Source organism: Mastigoproctus giganteus, chromosome 3, assembly GCF_048544385.1.
Source record: "Mastigoproctus giganteus isolate SK-2022 chromosome 3, ASM4854438v1, whole genome shotgun sequence".
NCBI lineage: Eukaryota > Metazoa > Arthropoda > Arachnida > Uropygi > Thelyphonidae > Mastigoproctus > Mastigoproctus giganteus.
The window spans coordinates 142,642,601-142,664,560 of record NC_143577.1 but is presented as its reverse complement, the minus strand read 5'-3'; the positions used below and the strand labels follow the sequence as shown (position 1 = coordinate 142,664,560).

General features: G+C 40.5%; 1 protein-coding gene across 1 annotated transcript in view; it reads right to left on the bottom strand.

The window, feature by feature from the left end:
• Window positions 1–21,960, bottom strand: part of LOC150088297 (uncharacterized) — a 42,938-nt gene that overhangs the window by 8,455 nt on the left and 12,523 nt on the right. Inside the window, exons 2-3 of the mRNA XM_090370107.1 lie at window positions 18,443–20,800; window positions 13,336–13,642 (exon numbers count right to left, since the gene is read on the bottom strand). Coding sequence (XP_090226233.1) covers window positions 13,336–13,642; window positions 18,443–20,800 — 2,665 coding nt within the window. The remainder of the gene's footprint in view (window positions 1–13,335; window positions 13,643–18,442; window positions 20,801–21,960) is intronic.

Below are 21,960 nucleotides of genomic sequence, written 5' to 3'. Positions count from 1 at the left end.
AGCGTCGTGGTGGGTGATATTGTGTATCACTTCAGTTGCAGCCTACCATTGTCGTGGATAAGAGCGGTAAACTGATATGCATTCAACTGGGACACATATGCAAATATATATATATATAGTATTACAAAGATATAGTTTAATATAATTGGGAAACGGCGTTACGTGGTTACCAACCATACGGTAACATCTACATTCGACTCAAATCACACCCCTCCTTGCCTTACTTAATAGATTCTATGGGATATCCGGCAATATACTCGAGCTCCTCAAAAGTTTTCTATCTAGGATAATGTTTCACTTCACATGCAATAACAGTACAGTTTGTAAAAGCGCAGATGCAGGAATCTCACAAGGTGGTTCTCTCTCAGCCCTGCTATTAGCTGCAAGATTCGTGCCATTATGGATCAAGATCCAATGTTCTTGTCGTATGCTGGTGATATTGTGCGTTACCTGCCATAAACGCCAGGTTATTGATCCACAAGCAAGACAAACCTCCTCAAAAACGGCAAACACATTCTGTGAGTATGCCAAATTTTTTGCTTGTCAGTTAATCCAGAGAAGTCAAGCTATCTAATCTTTTCTCAAAGTCGGATAACATCCGCTGATACCTTACTTCCGAAATTAGCAAGAAAGGTGCTAGCTCCCACTGACAGTGTCAAATTCCTAGGAGTAATCCTTGATGCGAACCTCACCTATAAAAACAAATCCAAGCTCAGTACACCAAAGCCTTGCAAGTCTTCTGGGAATGAAAATAGGTTTGTGCAGAACTCACAATAAACAAATAATCAGAAAATACCTCGAAACATACTTCAGTAGCGTGCTCTCCTCCCGCAGCTTCAAGAAACTATGGTGATCTATGATTCTGGGTGATGAAGTGAGCCAACTTGTAGTCTCACCGGATCTACACGACATCGAAATCTGCACTCTACTTCAACCTGCAATACACGCCCAAAGTCCTCAGAGCCCATGTGCGAAAAATAAAGGCATTATTTCATCTGTGCTCATCTAAGCATGATTGCACGAACATCTGGAACACGGTTAGTTGGTGTTTGCCGGGAAGATACCTCCCCAGTCCCCCCCTCTTTGCGCTCTAGGCTCCAGAGTTTCAACAGACACTTCCCAAATGTGACTTTGGGCACTCATCTCGCTCACCATCAACCTGTGGTTGATATTGATAAGTCATATCGTGATGACATTTTGGCCTATCTTACTGTATATAAGGGACAGGATGCTGTTGAGTTTAACAACACATAAGCTCCTAGTGCCATATTATGACTTTCTAATGGTGAATATGAAATATTAGCTTCATTGTAATAACTATATTTCATGATATATTCCTATACAATTTAGGAAAGTAAATAGCTCTTTTTAATTTGGATCATCTCCCAGAATCTGCAATAAATTTATTGATGACTGTGCATTAGCAATTGATTTAAAGGTGTTTAAGTGGATACTTTGAAAGTGGAGACAGTCCACTAACAAACGGCGAATGGTCAGTTGTATATGACAAGATTAGGGAGCGTTGTCATTCGTTAATAGATACAGGTGAGTGAGGTGCGTATGCTCAATCCTAAAATTGTTTCGTTTCGTCTACTGTCCAGGAAGCTGGAGAGCCCAAGTTTTCGTTCTGGTTTTATTTGGTATAATTTGTTTCCTGGATAACCATTCCAGATTAGTGACCAGCTATTGTGACATGCTTTACGGATAATGTTTTTAATTGGTATATGGAGTTTGAAAAGTCTAAAAAAGAGTAGTATCTGTTGTTTGGCTGCAAGATCTGCTCTTGCATTTCCTGTTATTCCAGAATGTCCTGGAAGGCAGCATAATGTCACAGTTTGGTTTGACTCATTACAAGCAAGCAATTTAGAATGGATTCGTTTTATTACGGGCGAGATGTGTTCATATTACTACTTATAGCACAGACAGCACTGAGTAACTCAGTGGATATCAAAGCAGACGAAATTAAAAGTTGAGTAAAGCTCAGCAGTGAAGATACTGCATGCGACTAGTAATGAGACAGAAGTGGTGATTGACGGAAAAATTGCCGCAGCACCTACTTGGGTCTCAGTTTTTGATCCATCCATAGACTTCTTATGCCTTTGAGTTAGAGAGTAAGTTCATGTAACTGTGCGATATTGGAAGGCGATAAGGTGTTATATTTCCCCACTGTTGATAACGGTCATCGTAAATTGCAGAGGTATCTGTCCAAAGTGGATCTGATGGTGACATGTCCAGAAATATATTACCAATTTCTATATTCCATGATTCAGCTAGTTCTTTAAGTCTAAGGGGAGCAGGTCGGTTTTCATTTGGTTTGCTATTGTAAAATGACTCCCATTCAGTATTGTATAGGCATTTCCAAGGTGAGAAGGAACACTGCCGATTTTTAGGAGAAGTTACTATTGAGATGTAAACGTAGGTTCGTGGGCTTTGATGTAAAGACTCTGAACTGGGGAGGCTCTGAAAGTCACTAGAGAACTCAGAGCACTATGCTGGATGGTGTTTAACCGCTCTAAAGTACTTTTCCTCGCAGAGTCATACATGGAAGAGCCATAGTCCAATCGGAACCTGATGAAAGCCCTATAAAGATGGATCAAGGTATGTCGATCAGCGCCGCATCACATGGATGACACACACCGGAGAACATTTAACTTCTTCAAACAGATAGTTCGAAGTAGGCCACATGTGCTTGAAAGTTCAGTTTTTTTTTTATTATTTAGTACTAGACCAAGAAAATGGACAGTGTGAACAAGGGGAATTGAAATATTATTTATCTTAAGCTCAGTTTGTTATTTAGTATTTAGGAGCATTAGCAACTAAGGCCATATTACTCCTGGGATATGCGATGGTCATTCCCTGACCTTTCCGCATCCTCCGTATTTGGTGATCACGGGCTCAAACCCCAGTCTAATCAAGAAGCGTGTGCTATGCACTACTGCTCCTGCCCACCTGGCTATGAAGGCGCCCTTAAGCTTGGGATCAGGATGAAGTGATCGTAATTTCCAGAAGTGAGTAGTGGTGGATTTCTGCTCAGTAAGATCATATCCACCCATTACGTAAGTTCCGGGATTCTATCCTGGAAAGAGCAATTTGTAACTGTCTTCCAACAGTATGGCAGGATATGGTGAGGTCATCCGCATACATGTCTATTTAAACGGTTTTTGGAAGATCTTCCAATATGTTGTTGAGCAGAATCGCAAATAGGGTAGCACTCAAATTGAAACCTTGCGGGACACTCTCGTGAATGAGAGATGTTGACAGCATGTTTCGATATCGGACCTGAAAGTAAAGTGTAAAGTGTGTTAGTTGTCTGACGGTACCAGGGGTTTGCTGCATCTCCGCGTTGTGTACTCTGTTTGTATGGCACAGAACTCTGTGGAGGCCAGAGATTTAAAAAGTGTGTGGGAAGTGGGTTGTTGTGTAGTGTTATGTTCTGTTCTGTTGTTTTTCTGACCATTTATCCGTTGGGCCCCTATTGGGACCCACCATTGCCCAAACTTTGCCTCGAGGAGGCAGGTCAAGCACCCAATAGGTTATTTAAGTACTCTGGCAGGCCCCGCCACCTATCCGAGAATTTCAATGGCAAGACCTATAAATTAAAATATATATATATATATATATATATATATATATATAAGGGGGGGAATGAAAACTGGAATTTGGAAAGACCGGAAGAGGTTTTCAAGAAAGTGGTTGAATTTTTAGACATTGATCAGAATTTGACGGCCATGTTAGGGGCGTACTCGGTCGGTTTAGTTAGAGTGGGGAGGAGACTGGATATTAGGGGGAAACAGGTATGGGGGACTATAGAGTAGGCATCCCCAAAGATGTAAGTGGGGACGAGCCCCACCAGGTGAAGTGTGGGGGAGGCAGGGAGAGAAAGAGAAAAAGACTCGTCTCCCCTGCCTGAGGATGGGGTTTTAATGGAACCGGGTTTGAGTACCCGGTTCAGATCGTCAAATGGCGTGTTGGCAGCAAAGCCGCAACACGTCATTGCCGAACCCAGCAGGAAAGTCAAACTGCCCACCCTACTCTGAGGATGGGATATGTTAGCTGGCAGTGGGCAACCACCAGGCGAAGGGAGGGGGGGTGAAACATTTACTTCTTTCATAATTCGTAGTTCTGCGCATTACGAATACTTTCTGTGTGAAGGTTGTAAAGGCTTTAATTTTTCTCTTCTATAATAACCAGATGTTCTTCTCCCCTGGGAAGGGGCCAATCTGTGCTATTAGCTGTGTTCTAGGGATGTCATAAATTATACATTCATATAGAAAATGTGTGCCTAGTCTTCACTCTCGCCACAGGTGCAATTTCGGTCATCAGTCAGCCCTACAGAGGTTAGTTTTGCCTTTACAGAGCCGTGACCTGTCAATATGAATGTTGTAAAAAGTCCAGGGACATACCACTTAGGCGACTTTGGTCTGACCATTGCCACCCGTTGCAGAAACCTTTTGGTAACTAGACCTCTGGTTTCCTGCTCCGACTGTGTTTGCTATAGCCCATGAAGCTTTGTGGCTATTCTTTTTCTTTCAGCGTTGAAGGTGTTGGCTGTATCAAGGGCTATCCCCAGATATTCTGTGGGTATGCCCTTTTTAAATCTATAATACAAGCCTCTTTTGGCTACTTCCAGGTAAAGTGGGAGAGATCCAGCAGGCAACTGTAGCGCAGATGTGCTCACTGTGCGACATGCTCTGGTAATGGTAAGAAGTACTGTCCTTTGTATCGATTCTAATTTATTCCTGTTTCTTACTATGGCCGAGCGGGTGAACCACGCACCAGCTCCATAGGTGATAACAGATAGGAACATTGCACGGTATATGATTGCCAGGGTCTTTCTTTTGAGTCCCCAGTCTGATCCTGGCAATCGTACATACCTGCATAATTTCTCACTTTCTTCGCCAAGTAGGTCAAATGGGGATAAAAAGTTAATTTTGAATCCAAGACCACTCCAAGATACTTTAGTTCTGTTACCATATTTAAAGTAGTTGTGTTAATTTTAATTTAATTTGTGGACATCTTATGTCCAAATTGCCTTTAGAAGTATTTGTTTGTAAGGATTTGTTTGTTTAGAAGTTTTTTTATAATCTCAACCTCTAAGAAGTCAAAACATGGGCATTTATTGTCTTTGGTTTTAGGCAGTGCTTTGTCTAACTGTTGTATAGTAAACAGAGGTTCAATATTGCCATTGTCATATTTAATGTTTTCGTTTATAAGATCTAGCTGGGTGGGTGAATGATCTCCAGTTTCAGTGTGAATAATACTGTCTAGGATATTATTTACAGAGTCTGCCAAACACAGGGTCCGGGTTCCATCTGGTTTGACAGTAGTTTCTACGGCATCTCCTCTTGGCAGCTTGTTGGTCACTATTCTGTAGACAACCAGTAGTTCCCACCAAGTGCCACCAGTATTCCTTTTTGTTGCCTCTTATGAGGGATGTATACTGATTCCTGAGAATTCTATAAGTATCTCTCCTCATTTTGTGGGCAAGATGTTCTGGCTCTTTAAAAATTTCTCCTCGCCTGGTTCACCCTTCTCCTGAGTACCGTCAGTTCAGGGCACCACCAGGGAACTGCCTGCTTCCTCGGGTTTTTTTCCGTGGGATAGACAGGTCTGCTTTTTGTTAAACAGTTTGTCATAGCCAGCATAGCCAGTGCTTGTTCGTCCGGACTACAGTTGCCTGATCCAGACCACTAATTTTCCTGTTTTTGCAGCTGAGCTGCTGTATGTTCTGCAAAAATCTGCCAGTTAACCTTTTTGAGGTTATACCTTTTGATATCCAACAAGGAGTTTTGGGATGTTTGTAATTGCCTGTTTAGTTTGAAGGTGATGGGATCTATGATCTGATGTGTTCCAGACCGGTCGGACACACCAGTCTGTAATTTTATAAACTATTAAATTGGTGGCAAGGGTAACATCAATATCACTCTCCCACATGATACTGCTAAAAGTTGGGAGATTATTTGGTTAGTTTAGCACTTCAAAGGGTGAGGTAACTATACAAAGTCACAAAGGGTGAGGTGACTATACAATTTGTACAAAGTTTTCAGACTATACAAAGTTTGTATAGTCTGAAAGTATCTGGCCGTTCTGTGTTGCTTGCTCTGTCTTCCGTACGGCTATGCCATAAGGCTAACCGACAGTTGACATCAGCACACACTGTGATATTTGCAGGAGGTAGCAAGTCTATGGCTGCTTGTAGGTATTCAATAGCTGGATTTATATCTTCACTTGGTCTGGAATAAAGTGAAATAATGTAAAACTGTCCTACAGCACTGGTGATATGGGCCCACACTGCCACTGGAGAACAGAGGTGACCCACTTTCGTGACAATAAGGTCAGTATTTTTAACCACTATTGCTGTAGAAGGGCCACCTAAGGTGTATTCTACAATTTTATAGCCCCTTGGGCATCCTTGAACCCTACCCATATGTGCGTAGGGCTACTGGAATACCAAGATATCTATATTATTTTCTTCCAATTTGAGTTTGATCTGATCTGCAACAGCTCTTGCTCTTTGAGCATTCAACTGGACGATATTTAGAGCCCTTGTCACATTTTTTTTTTTTTTTCAGTCTGACCCATAGTTGGTCCTAGATTGTATAAGTTTTGTCATTTTTTTTTTTTATATAACTGGGGCATTTATCATTCCTGATACTATGTGCATAATTAGTCAGCCGTGCTGCCTTACAGGTAGCATATTTACATTTTGGCTATTGATTTTTATTTTTGCAGTTCCTGTAATCGTGGCCAGTGACATTCTGACTGCAATCTCCGGCAGTATGACTATATTTATGGTAGTTAAAGCACTTCTGTACAGAAAAGAATTCCCTGAATTTAAGGCTAGTCCAGCTAGCGTAGACTTTTTGTTGTCCTTGTAGGTTTTTCCAAATTCTGGGTGACACTTCCACAATGATATTGAATTGCCCATTTCTTTTATTTTTTGTCCCTCTCTTTAGAAGAAATTCTCTGTTAAAGAGTAATAGTATGTAGACATCGGCTTCACACAGATGTTTTAGCATACTATAGTGAGTGCCGTCTGGTCCTCTGCACAATTTGGAAATTTGCTCAAGGAATCTGAGCTCAGATAAAGTAAAGGGTTGGTTACACGGAAGTGAGAAACTAGTTGAAAAATTCATTTTATGACGTTCTTCGTTAGTTTTAATGCGTTGACAGTAGTTCACATAAGAGGATGAGGCAGAAATGTTATAAAAAGATTCTGCTAAAGCATTTGCAATATCAGTTGGGGGAGGATAGGTCATGTCCATTGTATTATAACACGATAATACAATGGAACGTAATATATTCCATTGTATTATCGGAGACTGCAGCGGTAGAAATTTCCCACTGAGAGCTTGTATGTTTGTTTTTTTTCCAGATAATCCAGGTGTCAGTATTTTTGTTAATAGTTGAGGCGAAGTTAATCCAGGAGTCACGTTTTGCTTTCTTCCTAATTTATCTTGCTATTGATCTGAATTTTTTGTAAGCAATTAGGTTGGTGGTAGTTGGAAATTTGCGAAACTGGTTCCAAGCAGGGATTTTTTCTCGCTTCGCTTTGGAGCATTCTTCATTCCACCACGGATTTCGATGTACCCGTTTGCGCTGGTCGAATTTTGGAATGGAAATTTCGGCTGCCGATAATATATGGCTGGTAATGTGATCGGTTACGTCATCAATATGTTGTTGCTGTACATACTGTTTGTTGAGTGCGCACCACTGAAGACATTCATGACGACGAGCAGCAAACAGTTCAATGGAAGATCGCTGCCCCGCTTCCAGCAAAAGAATACGAGGGTCACATGCGCACAACAACGTTCCTAACCTGGACAGAAATGGCCGAGCTGTTTTCCAAAGACTTTCGTCAGATATACCAGACTTAATAGTACTTCTGGAAGGTCTTCTGGTTGCTCTTTAATCATCTGTGCCTTCCTCTTCCCAATTCCGTTCAACATCAATGAACTGTAGACACTTCTCGTCCAACAATATTGTAGAACAACCGTCTTCTCTCGAAGTCGGTCAGTTGGACACAGAGCAATATGTCTTCTTCTAACTTTATTCCAGGCATACAATAAATTTTAATTAATATTAGTAATACAGTGCAAGGAAGCGACAGGCTTTTGCTAAACCGGCCAAAAAAAAAAAAAAAAAAAAAAAAAAGTAGATAAGAAAATGCAAATTATGCGCTTCCCTCTTCACGTAGGTAACTATCCAGTTGACCTTTGAATTTCTTCAAACGGTCAACCTCAACTACCTGCGAAGGCAACTTGTTCCAGTAATCAATAACTCACTGACTAAAATAAAACCTCCTGCAATCTAATCGAAATCTCTTCCCCTGTAATTTTAATTTATGCCCCAGTGTTCTTGAATTCTCTGTAGCAGTGAAAATTCCGTCTTCATTTATTTTACTAACCCCCTCTCAGGGTCTTATAAACCTCAATCAGGTCTCCTATAAAGTGCATGATTACCACGCTCTGTAGTCCACGTAGCCGACGTCTTTCCTCCTAAAGTCGCCCTTGTTTGGACTCTTTCAAAGAAGCACAATGTCTTTTTTTTTTTCCAGAAGAGGTCTCCATTCTGGGACACAATATTCCAAATACGGTCTCACAATTGTCTTGTAGAGTGGAATTATGACCCTCCCCCGCCTATCTCTACAGGATAACGTTCGAGAAATTATCGATAGGACACAATGGAATTTCAGGGTCGCCTGTTTACACAGCTCAAAAAAATTCATATCTGCTCGTATCATCACTCCCAAAATCCGTGAGCACTAACTATCGAAAAATGTATAAAAAAATATACTTTATACACAAAAATCATTTATTATTGATAAAGAATTATTCAAGTAATAACACAGAAATACCGCCTACAATTAGAAACAGAGAGACCTGTTCACTCTGTAAAATCGCAAATTTACCTTACCACGGAATACAGTATTATTATTCACAAATTTCTGGACTCTATTCAAAAGAGGACAGTCAGGTTAATTAATGACCTCTCTCAGAAATTCTCTACTCTGTCTCACAGACATTCAGTTTCTGCTGCGTGTCTTTTCGATATGTTTTATTTCATGGGCACTGTAATTATATATTGGCATCTATAATTCTCCAAACAAGTCTGAACACGGGCCGCAGAACCAACTTTTTTTCTCCTTCTCATTTATCCCTATGCTTATGTTTTCGAACAACCTTCGCTCATAATCTACAGAAATTTAAATCTAATGGGAACGAGTATCTTCTGTCTTCTAATCTTTCAACCCATGCACGATAGCAAATACTATATTTTTTCGGGCCTCATAAAAAAAATTGTACCTCATATAGTGCAAAAGGCATATTTCCAATAACGGAAATATATATCTGCCCACACCAGAGTTTCAAACCTTTTTGGGATGTAATCAAAAGTGTAAAGTGTATTTAGTGTCTAACGGCACTAGGGGTTCCCCCCATCTCCGCGTTGCTTTCATTGTGGGTGTACCAGTTCACTGGGAAGGCCAGAGATTTTAAAGTGTATGGATATTGTACATGTGTAGTGTTGTGTTCTGTTGTTAATCTGGCCGTTTAGCCGCTGGATCCCTACTGAGGCCCAACGTTGCCCACACTTGGCCCCGTGGAGGCAGACCAGGTACACCAGTATTTTTAGATAAGTACTCTGGCAGATTCTGCCACCTAATTTCCTGAGATTTCGGTGGCTAGGACCTATATATAACAAAAAAAAGGGGGGGGGAGAGGGATAAACGCTTGAATCTAATTAGGCCGAAAGAGGTTCAATTGTGTCGAGTTTGGCATTTAAAATTTTTACGTTGTGTGGGGCATTCGTTTTTCGCTGGCGATATAAGTAGAGTAGGGGGGGAGAGATGGAAGGCTGGGGGAAAAAGACAGAAATATGGGGTCAGTAGGGAAGGCGACCCCAGGTATATCAGTGGGGCATGCCCTTGCCCCACCAGAGGGAAAAGAGGGTGTGGTGAGGTGGGGAGGGGGCAGAAAGACCTTTCCCCTCACCCCACCAGGGATAGGGAGAGAAAGTGGGCTGGGAAAGGGAGCCCTGCCCAGTTCGCCATAGCGGCAATTTGCAGTGCCCTCCAGCAAGTGCAGTCTGATGATGACTCGGTGGGGCTTGGTCCTTTTCTAGGTGTGTGGTTTCATCCTGGGAACGACGACATCCTGGCTGGAGCCACTCCCATTGGTTCCTAGGTCGATGCCGTTTCATTTATTCTGCTGCATATTACGCAGTTTGTCCTTAGTATTTTGCTATCCTTTCCTCTGTGGTGATGTTTTATCAGTTTGCCTTTATTTATTATTTGTGGTCATCTTTTCGTTGTGGATGACTATTTTTGTTAGTCGTCTATTGAAGACGTCAAGTGCAAATCGGCTGAGGGCTTTGTACTCATCTTCTGAATCCAGTAGATGGTACTCTTGATTTTTCGGCAAGTACTGAATCTCAGTTATAAGTCTACTTCTGTGTTCTTCGTAGCATTCACAGTCGTGCATAATATGCTGCCAGGTTTCAGGTTCTCCACAGGTGCATGTGGACTCTTCTATTATTCAGAGTGCGTTCAGTTTTGCTTTAAATGGGCCGTGGCCCGTCAGGAGGAAGGTTATATTTAGCCCAGGATAGAACCACGAGGGAGCTTTTGGGTACATTTTTGCGACTATCGGTATGAAGCTTCTTGCAACTTGACCCTTTGGCGACATCTCCCATCTGTGCTGCCAAATCTTCAACATGTGAGCCACTATTCGTTGTTTCTCTGCCGTCCGGCTGTTGATTGGGTCCAAGGTAAAGTCATAGATGGAGGCAGGTATATCCTTGGAGAGTAAATACATGAGTCCACATCTAGTCACCTCGAGCTCCAGCGGAAGAGCTCCTGCCAGGACCTGCAGAGCGTGGGTGCTCACCGTTTTGCATGCCCTAGTTATAGTTAGAAGTATGTTTCTTTGGATAGTATCCAGCAGTCTTCTGTTGACCGCGGTTCCGGCCTTCCTGAACCAGATTGGCGATCAGTAGGTGATCGCTGGGATGAATATTGTTTTATAATACAGGGACAGGATCTTCCTGTTGAGTCCCCAGTCCCTGCGAGATACTCTTGCTACAAGTGCTGCATAGTTCCTTAGTTTCTCTCTCAACTAGGTGAGGTGAGGTGTAAAGGACAGGTTTCCATCCAGGATAATACCTAGATACTTTATTTGCTCTGCTAGTTTAATGGTGGATCCCGCTATCTTTATTTTCGGTGGTCGTCTGATATTTAGAGAGCCTTTTAGTAATACTGAGTTTGTCTTGGTTGGTGAAATCATTAACATATGTGTTTTCGCCCAATTCTGTAAGGTTTGTAGTGCTTGGTTTGCCTGTGTTTCAAGTCCCGTTCAGGAGTCCGCTTCCACCATTAAAGGTATAAAGTATGTTCGTGTCAGACAGCACCTGGGATTTCTCCCATCTCCGCGTGTGTTTCGCTGTATCGAGGACAGTACACTGTCAACACTTGACCTGCCGTGTCTGTGCAGTGTGATATGTTGTGCCCATTGTTTATCCGGCTTATTGGCTGCCAGGCCCCTAGTGGGGCCCGACGTTGCCCATACCCTGCCACGTGGAGGCTAGCCGGGTGTATCCAGTATCACAACAAATTGCTCTGGCAGGTCCTGCCACCTAGTTTCCTGGGATTTCAGTGGCTAGGACCTATTTAAAAAAAAAAAAAAAAAAAAATTGCGTTTGACATTAATGCTTAATGGGACTGCTGTTAGGAAATCGCTGGTTGGGGTTGAACGCTAAAGAGATGTGTTAAAGGCCAAATAGGTCGGGCAAAATTTTGATGTTATTAAATTTAGACATGTGAGGCTATATGCTAGATAAAAGCTAATAGTGTTAGTTGTCTTAGAGATTTACAGGAAACCGCTTCCACCATTAAAATGAGATCATTAGCAAAGGCCTGACTGGCCACATTTCCCAGGTCCAGAGCCAAGAAGTCATCAAAAACCATGTTCCACATTAGTGGCCCCAGGACAGATTCCTATGGGCAGCCCCTTCGGACGCTTTTAACAACTCTTCGGAAAGTTGTGACGACCTCAATTTTCCTATCCGACAGATATGCCCGGACACTGTTATACAAGTTTTCTGGGAGTGCTGCTTTCCGGAGTCTGCCAAGGACGCTGGGCCACCAGACGGTGTCGAAAGTCCCAGCAAAATCCACTGCTATTACCAGAAAATACTTCTTGTTACTTTGGGTTGCCTTGGTTATGAGGTTTTGGACTGCTTCAATGGTTGAGAAGCCCGGTTTGAATCCATATTGCCTGGGCGATTCCAGGTTGGCGGTTTTGTAATGGTTCACGATCCTTTTGTGGAGCAGCCTTTCATAGAGTTTGCTTAGGGTAGAGAGTAGGGCTATGGGGCGATATGAGGCCGGTTGGTCCGGAGGTTTTGTTGGGTTTTTTTAAGACATAAAACATCAACGCAGAGGAAAGGATAGCAAAATACTAAGGACAAACGGCGTAATATGCAGCAGAATAAATGAAACATTAAGATCAGTGGGAAATTAGGCATTGTGAAGGCCTGAATGTTCAGAGTCTCACTTGAACTTGATTTTATCTACTTCACTTGCTGCACCACATCGCATTGGTCCAGGTTACGTGTCCATCCTTGCAGACCATCCGCATCCCTTCATGGTCATCGTGCACCCATAGGGCAATAGACTCTTCCAGCAGAGACAATGCGCCTCAGTACAGAGCTGTGGTGACTTCAAACCATGTTCATGTTCTAGATATATCTTTCTTTTGTGGTTGGTTTATTGTATCTTATTGAGATATTTAGCACTTTTTTGGCTTCAGGATGTACAGATCTAAATTTATTATTCATTACCATGTAATCATGGCAAAATTTCCTTTTATTTCATATCTAATATTTTAAATTTTAGATAAATATTCCTTCCGTTCTCCCTTTTCTATGTATCGAATGATTTCTGTCCACTCGGTGTACTTTTCAATTTTAGTAATCGCACAAAATGTAAATATTCCATTAATTTAAACAATCTTTAATATTGAAAAATATATCAACGACCACGAAACGTAACGCAATCACGTGAACCTTACCTAACTTGTTTAGGTACAATCTAATTATACCTTTTTTCCAATACATATTACTGAATTACTAAAATTAGACAAAATTTGGATTTCAGTATATGCCGAATAAATCAGTCAATATTCCATTCTTACTAGATATGTTTACAGACAATTAATGAATTAATTATGGATCACTATTGAATCTATATTAGAATATATATATTCTAATCCCAGTATATTTTAGTGAGGAACTATTTCTTAGTACTATACAGTACGGTTAAACAGAAAAGTTGCCTACCTGAATAAAGAATTCTACTGCCATTTTTCAGCAATTTAATGAAATTGTCATCAAAGTCAGTCAGACGGTTATCTCTTAAATCCAGAGTTTTTAATGGAATATGTTTTATTTCTTCTGTATTTAGTGATCCTAGGAAGTTACTTCTTAAACTAAGGAAAGTGAAATTTTCTGGAGTGCCAAATGTCCCGGAGGGTAGTTTCTGGAGTTGATTGTTGGATATATCCAAATACTGAAGTCTCGTAAGGTTTGCTAACACACCTGGTCTTATTTCATTAATTATATTATTCTGGAGATTCATTATTTCCACCTAGAAATTAAAAAATATATATATATATATATATATTTTTATTAATTTATTTATTGTATAAACAATATATATTCTCTAAAATGATGGATAATGATAATAAAACTTTAATGTTGATAACAGTTGGAATCTAGCCAATTTACTGTCGGACGCAACAGATATTTCGAGAAAATTGTTGAAGAATTATTAGATCTTCAAAACCTCTAACAATTCTTCAATTCCTTCTTTAGCTGCACTTGAAAGGGGGACATAATATGGTAAGTGTTGGATCCGTTTACATATAAGTGTCACTGCAGACCGCTGGGAACTGACAAAATATCATTATAAATTATGGATGTGCGAGACTGATTATTTATTACCTGAAATATCAGAGACATTCATCCCTTATATATCATTGTTGTAGGAGCATCAGCGTGTAAATTGCGTGTGACCTGTGGTAGATTTTCTGTTTGCTCGAATAACCTGAGTTTCCGGAAGAAAACTATGCTACCCTCGCCTGAGACCATTTAACTCAGCCGCCTTGTAAAAAAGCCCATAAAAATTCCTCACGTCATCGACGGGACTCCAACTCGGGTCTTTTCCATCCGGTGTTTGGAGGACAGAGATTCTACTAACTATTCTACCCACCAAGTAGTTTTTTTTTTTTTTTTTTTTTTTTTGGTAGTTGTTGGCGCATAGGCTTCTGTGGCCATAACGCACCTCCCAAGGTTTTTGCAGTACTTTGATCCAAGCCCGAGGCGGAAATCAACCCGCGACTTTTGGGTTGCCAGGCAGGCACTTTACCCACCAGGCTAGCCCGGTCGGCCCACCAAGTAGTCTGAAATGCAAAGATTTGTTTCTCGGGTTATTACAGATTTGGTCCTTTAAGTGAAAAACAAAAATCATTTGGTAGTCCAAAAAATCTGCTATTTTATATTTTTGTCTTCTGTAAACATTCTGCCTCCGTTTCTCTCGGTGATAAATAGATCATTTCTTAAAATCTCGATAAGGCATATTCCTCTCGACAGCCAATCTACAGAGTGTCTCAAAAATATTGGTACAAACGTTAAGGGAGGTAGGTAACATCTAAAGGAATGTGAATCGCATGGGAACCCATAACTGGAAACGTCACGGGAACGTAGAAGCAGAGGCACAAGAAGCAGAAATGACACAAGACAGTAATTAGTGGCAAACATTTATTTCACATAATATTAACAATGGAGTACGAGATGGATGCATGTCATGATGTTATAGTTTGTTTGTTGTTTGGTTTTTAGGAGCATTAGCAACTAAGGCCATATTGCTCCGGGATATGCGGTGGTCATTCCCTGACCTTTCCGCATCCTCCATATTTGGTGGCGACGGGCTCGAACCCCGGTCTAATCAAGAAGCGTGTGCTACTCACTGCTGCTCCTTCCCACCTGGCTACGGAGGCGCCTCATGATGTTATAACAGATGCTCGAAGGTTCCACCATGAGACGCGATGCATGCGTGACACCGACACAGCATGGATGGGCGGACACGGTCGAACACACCTGGAGTTTCTTTGACAGTAGCAGCAGCCCAGAGGAATCTCCCCACGAGATCCATTTCCGTCTCCACAGGCGATTCATACACGAATGATTTGAGGACCCCCCCCACAGAAAGAAATCAAGGCTCGATAAATCAGGTGAGTGTGGGGGCCAGGTAACGGGTCCACCACGGCCAATCCATCGAGGCCCAAAAAGCCTGTTCAAATGGTCACGAACACACCTTCCATAATGGGCAGGCACCCCGTCATGTTGAAACCAAATGTTGCATCTCACATTTGCTGGAACATCGTTAAGTAACCCTGGTAGAACTTGTTAAAGAAAGATCCGATATTTAGCGGAGTTCATGCGGGATGGTAACAGGTATTGGCCGACTAAGCAGTCACCAACCATACGTGCCCACACATTTATTGCGAAGTTATGTTCTGCTGCATGGGGGCGCACACCGTGTGAGTTGTCGTGAGCCCACACATGAGCATTGTGCTGATTGAATAAGCCTTCCCGAATGAAATAAGCCTCATCCGTGAACAAAACATAGGCTGGAAAATTCAAGTCTTGAAAACTTTCTTGGAGAAAGCACTACGCAAAAGCCACACGTGCAGGATGATCTTGGGGGAGCAGTAACTGAACCCTTTGGAGATGAAAGGGGTGTAAGGAATCGTCGTGCCAGACACGCTGTACACTGCAACGAGACACCCCTAAGGCAGAGGCAACGGCACGTGCGCTGGTAGTAGGATTATTCTGGACGGCATTCAACACACTTTCTTCCATGGCGGGAGTTCGCGTTGAACGTGGTCTGCCGGCACTACTCCTGTTACCCCTAAATGACCCATAATCGCACAAATTTCAATGCACACGCGTAAACAAACGGTGCTCCGGTACATGTCTGTCTGGGAAGCGTTCTCCATAAATTCGTTGAGCGGCTCGTCCATTACCCTCTGCTAATCCATACACTAGGTGCATGTCTGCCAGCTCACAGTTCGTATATCGATGCATGCTCTTCGTGCGGCGACTACTGCTTGAATGAGTAAATCAGAAATTTTCCCTCTCGCGAACTGATGAACAGCGCCGTGCACCGACTTACGGTGACGTTTCCGGTTATGGGTTCCTATGCGATACCAATATTTTTGAGACACCCTGTATGTATGTAATAAATTTCGTGTTTTATTTTCACTTTGAGTCCTGTTATTCTAAGTAACACACGCCTTGCTTGCCTAGTTAAGAGTTTGTTCTCCCACAATTTGGAAAGAGAATCCTGGAAACTGACAAAAAGGGAAACAAAAGAAATTACCCTCAAGATCCCGAGAAGCTTGTGAGATATACAGTATATAGCAGTTAGGTGGCAAAAAGTGGGGCCTTGACAGTGGGGCCTTGACAGGTTTGAAGGCGCCTAAAAATCTAAATAAGAAGATATCCAAGGAAAGGTAGTAATCTTGTGTGAATTGCAGTTAATAATAGCATTATATTATCCCCCCCCACACACACACACACAGCCATCACCTATGCTGCACGGGTCTGGTACAATCAGGCACATATTGTCACAATCAGAGCTGTCAACTATTCGACGGGTAAAACTTAAGATTTCCAGGGCCTGCTGTCTCATTGGCTTCAGCATGGAATTAGCAAATAACCATAAAACAGAAAAAAAAGGCATATTTATGCTCACCTGCAGCAAATCTGGCAAAACAGATGGGACCAAACTACTAAAGGAATAATCACCAGAAATCCACTATTCATGGCTAATGATAAAATCTTTGCATTCAAAGATAAAATTATTGTTTTGAGAAAGAGCTGAAGCAAGACAATAAGATACCTTCAATACTTCTACTACGGCTTGTTGAAAAAAAAAATATCTACGCAGAATCACACTTATAGAAAGCAATAATTGGCCACTTCGCACAGCTGCCCATCTCTTTTGAAGAATATTTTCTTGTCAATACAGACAAATTCTAAGTGGATAGCTATCCCTTTCTTGAAAAACCGAAACTCCTCTGTCCTATCCACAAAAGAACTGATTGATATCTCTTGTGACAAGTCACTCCAAGAAAAGTTTTTTTTTTTTTTTGTGTTCCACTATCTTTGTCCTGGGACCAGTTCGTTGGACTCTTTCCTTAATACAGCAGACAAAGCAGTTCGTAAACTTTTACCATTTCTGACGACTTATTTATGGGATCCTGGGATGTCAAATATTGTGACATAAAATCAATAAACGCTTCGGGAGACATTTGCTGAAAATGTGTCGAAGCAGGTCTCTCATTAGATTCACTGAGTAAGTCTTTTTTTTTTTATTATTTAATTTGGAGTCTTAATACTGTAATAGTTATTTTTTTTTAGTTTAAAATTTTAAGAATAGCGGTTATTTTTTTGGTTCCACTATAATACGGTACGCACATGCAGAAAACCGAAAAGCGCCCCATTTTTGGAGTTCTATGCCTAGATATCTCAGGGGGAGGTACCTCAGGACCTTGCCAAACGCCCAGGGGATACCTAGGCCAAAAAAGGTTGAAAATCACTGCTTCAAGCCATTCGTGTTTTGAAAACTTCATTGAAACTGCTTACCACGTGTCCCTTTGAGGGGGGTTTTTTTGCTATGCGTTTCTGCCTTTACCACAGTCCACACTAATAAGTTAATTATGAATAACATAATTCGCCTTTAATATAAGGGATGTGTTAATTATCAGAACTATCTGTTTGGTGTATATCGCCCGTTTTAAGTATCCCGGAATGTGAATACTTCTCATTTGGCTTTAGGATACCTTCTAGCAGTGGCGAATCCAGAAAAAAATGACAGGAGGGGCACCATTTGAGACAGGGGAAGGCACCATTTTGTGCCTTGTTTGTGCACAAACAAGGCACAAAATAATACACAGAACAAAATAAATATGGCACTCAAACATAATGTGACTAGCGGACACAGGCAAAGTCTGAATTACTTTGAAGGAAACATTACGCACGACCAAACTGTGTGATGTCTCGAAATAGAATGGCGATACATCAGCATCAACGTTGCCAACCAACTGTAGTCAATTGAAAATAGCTGAGCCACAATGCAAAAATGGATAAAATCCTAGGATGAAAAAAAATAATAAAATTATTTTAACTAAAGGGAATTTAATCGATTGGTGTATATTCTCAGAAAAACGATAGGTGGCACGTGCCTCGGTAGCCCTACCCTGAATCCGCCACTGCCTTCTAGTAAAATAACTGATAAAATAGTGACAGTTTGTTACCACTTAATTTTTGCTGAAAAAATTAAATGAAATGGAAAAAATTAAATGAAATAACAGCAACTTACCTTTCTCAGTCCGTCATCAAAGGATTTGGTAAGAACAGGAATATAATTATGACTGAGATCCACAAAGCGTATTTTGTAGGGGATATATGGAGATTTAGGAAAAGTCCTTTCTGATATAAAGGAGAGTCGATTATAAGAAACATTAATCGTTTCCACAGACAGGAGATCATCTAGAACGCCATGTGATTTGTTCTCCAATTTTGACAATCTATTGTGTGATAAGTCTAAGTTACGAAGTGACACTAATCCTTTAAAAGCTTCTGGAGGAAGGAATGATAGGTTATTATGGCTCATATTTAACGCTAACAATTGCAACATTCCTTGAAAGGCGTTCACACTAATATTTCGGATATTGTTATATTCAAGTCTCAAATGAAATACTACAGGAAGGCGGCCAAATGCTTTCAATCTCAACTCAGTAATATTATTTCCATGAAAATACAAATACTGTAAGGAACTTAAATCTTCTAAAGCTTGCCATGGAACAGCACTGATATTATTATAGCCAAGCGATAATGTTTGTAGCGTTATTAGGTTGGAAAGGGAACCTCTCTCAAGATGAGTAAGGTTATTGTGGTCGAGGTATAAGTGGAGAAGAGAATTAATCATAGGAAAAGATCCAGGTCGAATGTGGTCAAGTTTGTTATATTCCATGTGCAGTTCATTTAAGGCAACTGGAAGGCCAAATATTTTGTTGATATGGTTATTATTAAGCCACAGCGTTCGAACTGACACAAGACTGGAGAAACCTGAAGAACTGACGACTGAGATGTTGTTGTGGCTTACATCCAATTCTAGAAGTGTGGGCAATGATCCGAAACTTCCATATCCAATCTTAGCAATCAGATTATATTTTAGAATAATATTTCGAATACTTGCAAATTTTTCAAATAAGTTTCCTGTTACCTCTGTGATATTATTATGACTCAGGTCAAGTGTGTGCAATTCATAAAGCTTCTTCGAAGTAAACGATTTTCGATTAACGGATGTTATATGATTATAGCTAATATTCAATAGTTTAATTCCAGTTAAATTGGTAATGGGTATCTTTGAAGAATCTGAAATATTGTTATTATTCAGTAAAAAAATATTGACATCACTGTTTTCGAAAGCACCTATTGGTATCTCGCTTATTTTATTGTGTGACATATCGAAAACAGTTACGTTAGACAGCTCAACAAAAGCGTTCTTTCCGATGAAACTAATATTGTTGTGACTTAGGTCAATCACCAATTGGTACATTCGCTGAAATCCAGAACTTGCTATACGGGATATTCTATTGTGACTCAAATCAAGCAATTCTAACCATTTAAATTCGTTAAACATCTCATAACCTACATCTTCTATTAAGTTTCCTTCCAGATCAAGAGTCCTCAGTCTTGTTGGGACGGCAAAAGCTCTCCTTGCAATAGATTTGATGAGATTATAACGGAGGTATAAATCCCGAAGCATCCTTAAACCTCGCAACAAATAAGTATCTATCTCACCAAGACGATTATTGGACATATTCAACACGCGTAATTGTCCGTTTCTTACTAACATCGATCTAGGTATTTCCTTAAAACCATTGTTCGAACAATTAAGAAATAACAGATTCGTAAGATCGTTAAAATCTTTCTTATCAAATTTACTAAAATTGTTATGGGAAATGTCAAGGTACTTCAACCGAGTCATTTGTCGAAAAACATTCTTCTCAAATTTTGACATGTAGTTAAATTGCAAATGAAGTTTCTCTAACGACCTCAGTATACCTGTAAATGCGCCTGGCTCTACTTTCTTAATATGATTATGATCTAGACGCAGCTCCTTTACATTACCTAGAGCATGAAACGCATTCGATGAAATTACTTCGATATCATTGTGAGCAAGGTTGAGATATTTGAGCCTGCTGAGCTTATTAATACTATTAGTAGGTACCTCAACTAAATGGTTTCCTTCTAAGCTCAAACTCTCAAGTGTATCCATAACTGGTTCCATTATTTCTTCTGATATTTCTTCAATATTATTGTATATTATATTGAGATTATTAATAGTCATATTACGAAATAATGCGCCAAATAATCGCTTTGCATAGCACTTGGTGATTACAAGAAGGTTTACAGGTCGATTTAAACTTCCAAGACCAATGGCCATTGACGCCAAGTTTGAATTTTCGCAAGACACCACAAGACCATGTTCGTTACGGATGCATTTACAAGGATATAAATAGAATTGATTTGTGGGACAGGCGAGTTTTTCTGATGCATCGTTAAACGTCTGCGTTTCTTCACATATGATGCTTCCTCCAAACAATAACCAAATCCCACAGAGCAACTTCAACAACACACTGGAAGATGAAGCTAATCGACTAGACACCATCTGAAAAATATCGAAAAAAACTCATTTTTAGTTCTTCAATTAATAATCATGGCAAAGATTTACATAATAATATAGAAATAATCAAATCTCAATAATCCATACTACAATGACTTAAGTCTCATGTCTGAAACATTAAAGTTGGCTCTTCAGGTTCTTTATAACCTTACTAGCTTCGGCTTAAATTTAGAGGGAAAAAATCTCTCAGCTTATTTCGTTTTACATTGCAAATGTTGACTGTTTAAGTCTTTTCCCATTAAAAAAAAAAATACTAATTAAAACTACACGACACACCATTGAAATGGTTTAATGCTTTATCAGTAAGCTCTGTAGGTTTCTCAAAAAATTTCAAAAGATGATAAAGAATATTGCGGATGTTATAAGCATTAGTAGAGGCATATGATGCAAGACAGCAAGCAAGCGTATACAGCAGCAGCAACAAAAAGAAAGAGGAAAAAAATACTTCCCATTTCACCCATCCATTCGCTCCAAAATTTTGTCCAATTTTTCTTGAATTTATTTCAGCTATCAACTTCACAACGACAGGTGGAAGTTTATTCCAGAAATCAACAACTCACTGGCTATAGGCAAATTTCCGCACATTCTACAACTGTCTTTCTCAATTTGAATTTATGCCCCCTCAAGTGCGTAATCTGAACAAGAGGGAGAATCCCATCAGCATTGCGATTGCTCAAACGATTCAAGACCTTATTCACCTCAAACAAATCACCTCGCAGATGCCTAGTTCTGTAAATTTCAGGTGCAATTTACAGAACTTAAGGCTTTCTTGGAAACAGCAACCCTTTGTTCCACTTACTAATCTCGTTTCCCCTTCCTTTACTCGTTCCAGTAGCTCTACATCCTTCCTAAAATGAGGCTCCCATACCTGTATGCAGTATTCTAGGTGTGGCCTGACCATTGCAAAGACAAGGAGGTGATTATCCCTTTGTATAAGGGATAATCAGCTCCTTACTCTTGCCAACAAAATTCCTGTATCTCATTGACAAGACCCAATGAGCATTTCTGGCAGCACTGCTCAGAAAGTTACATATCCGACTGCACAATTACCCCTCAGGTCTTTATCATTCTCCAGTACTCTCATCAGTCTAGTACTGCACAGTAGGTACATTATTTTCGGTTAATATGGGTTAAAGCTACCCATA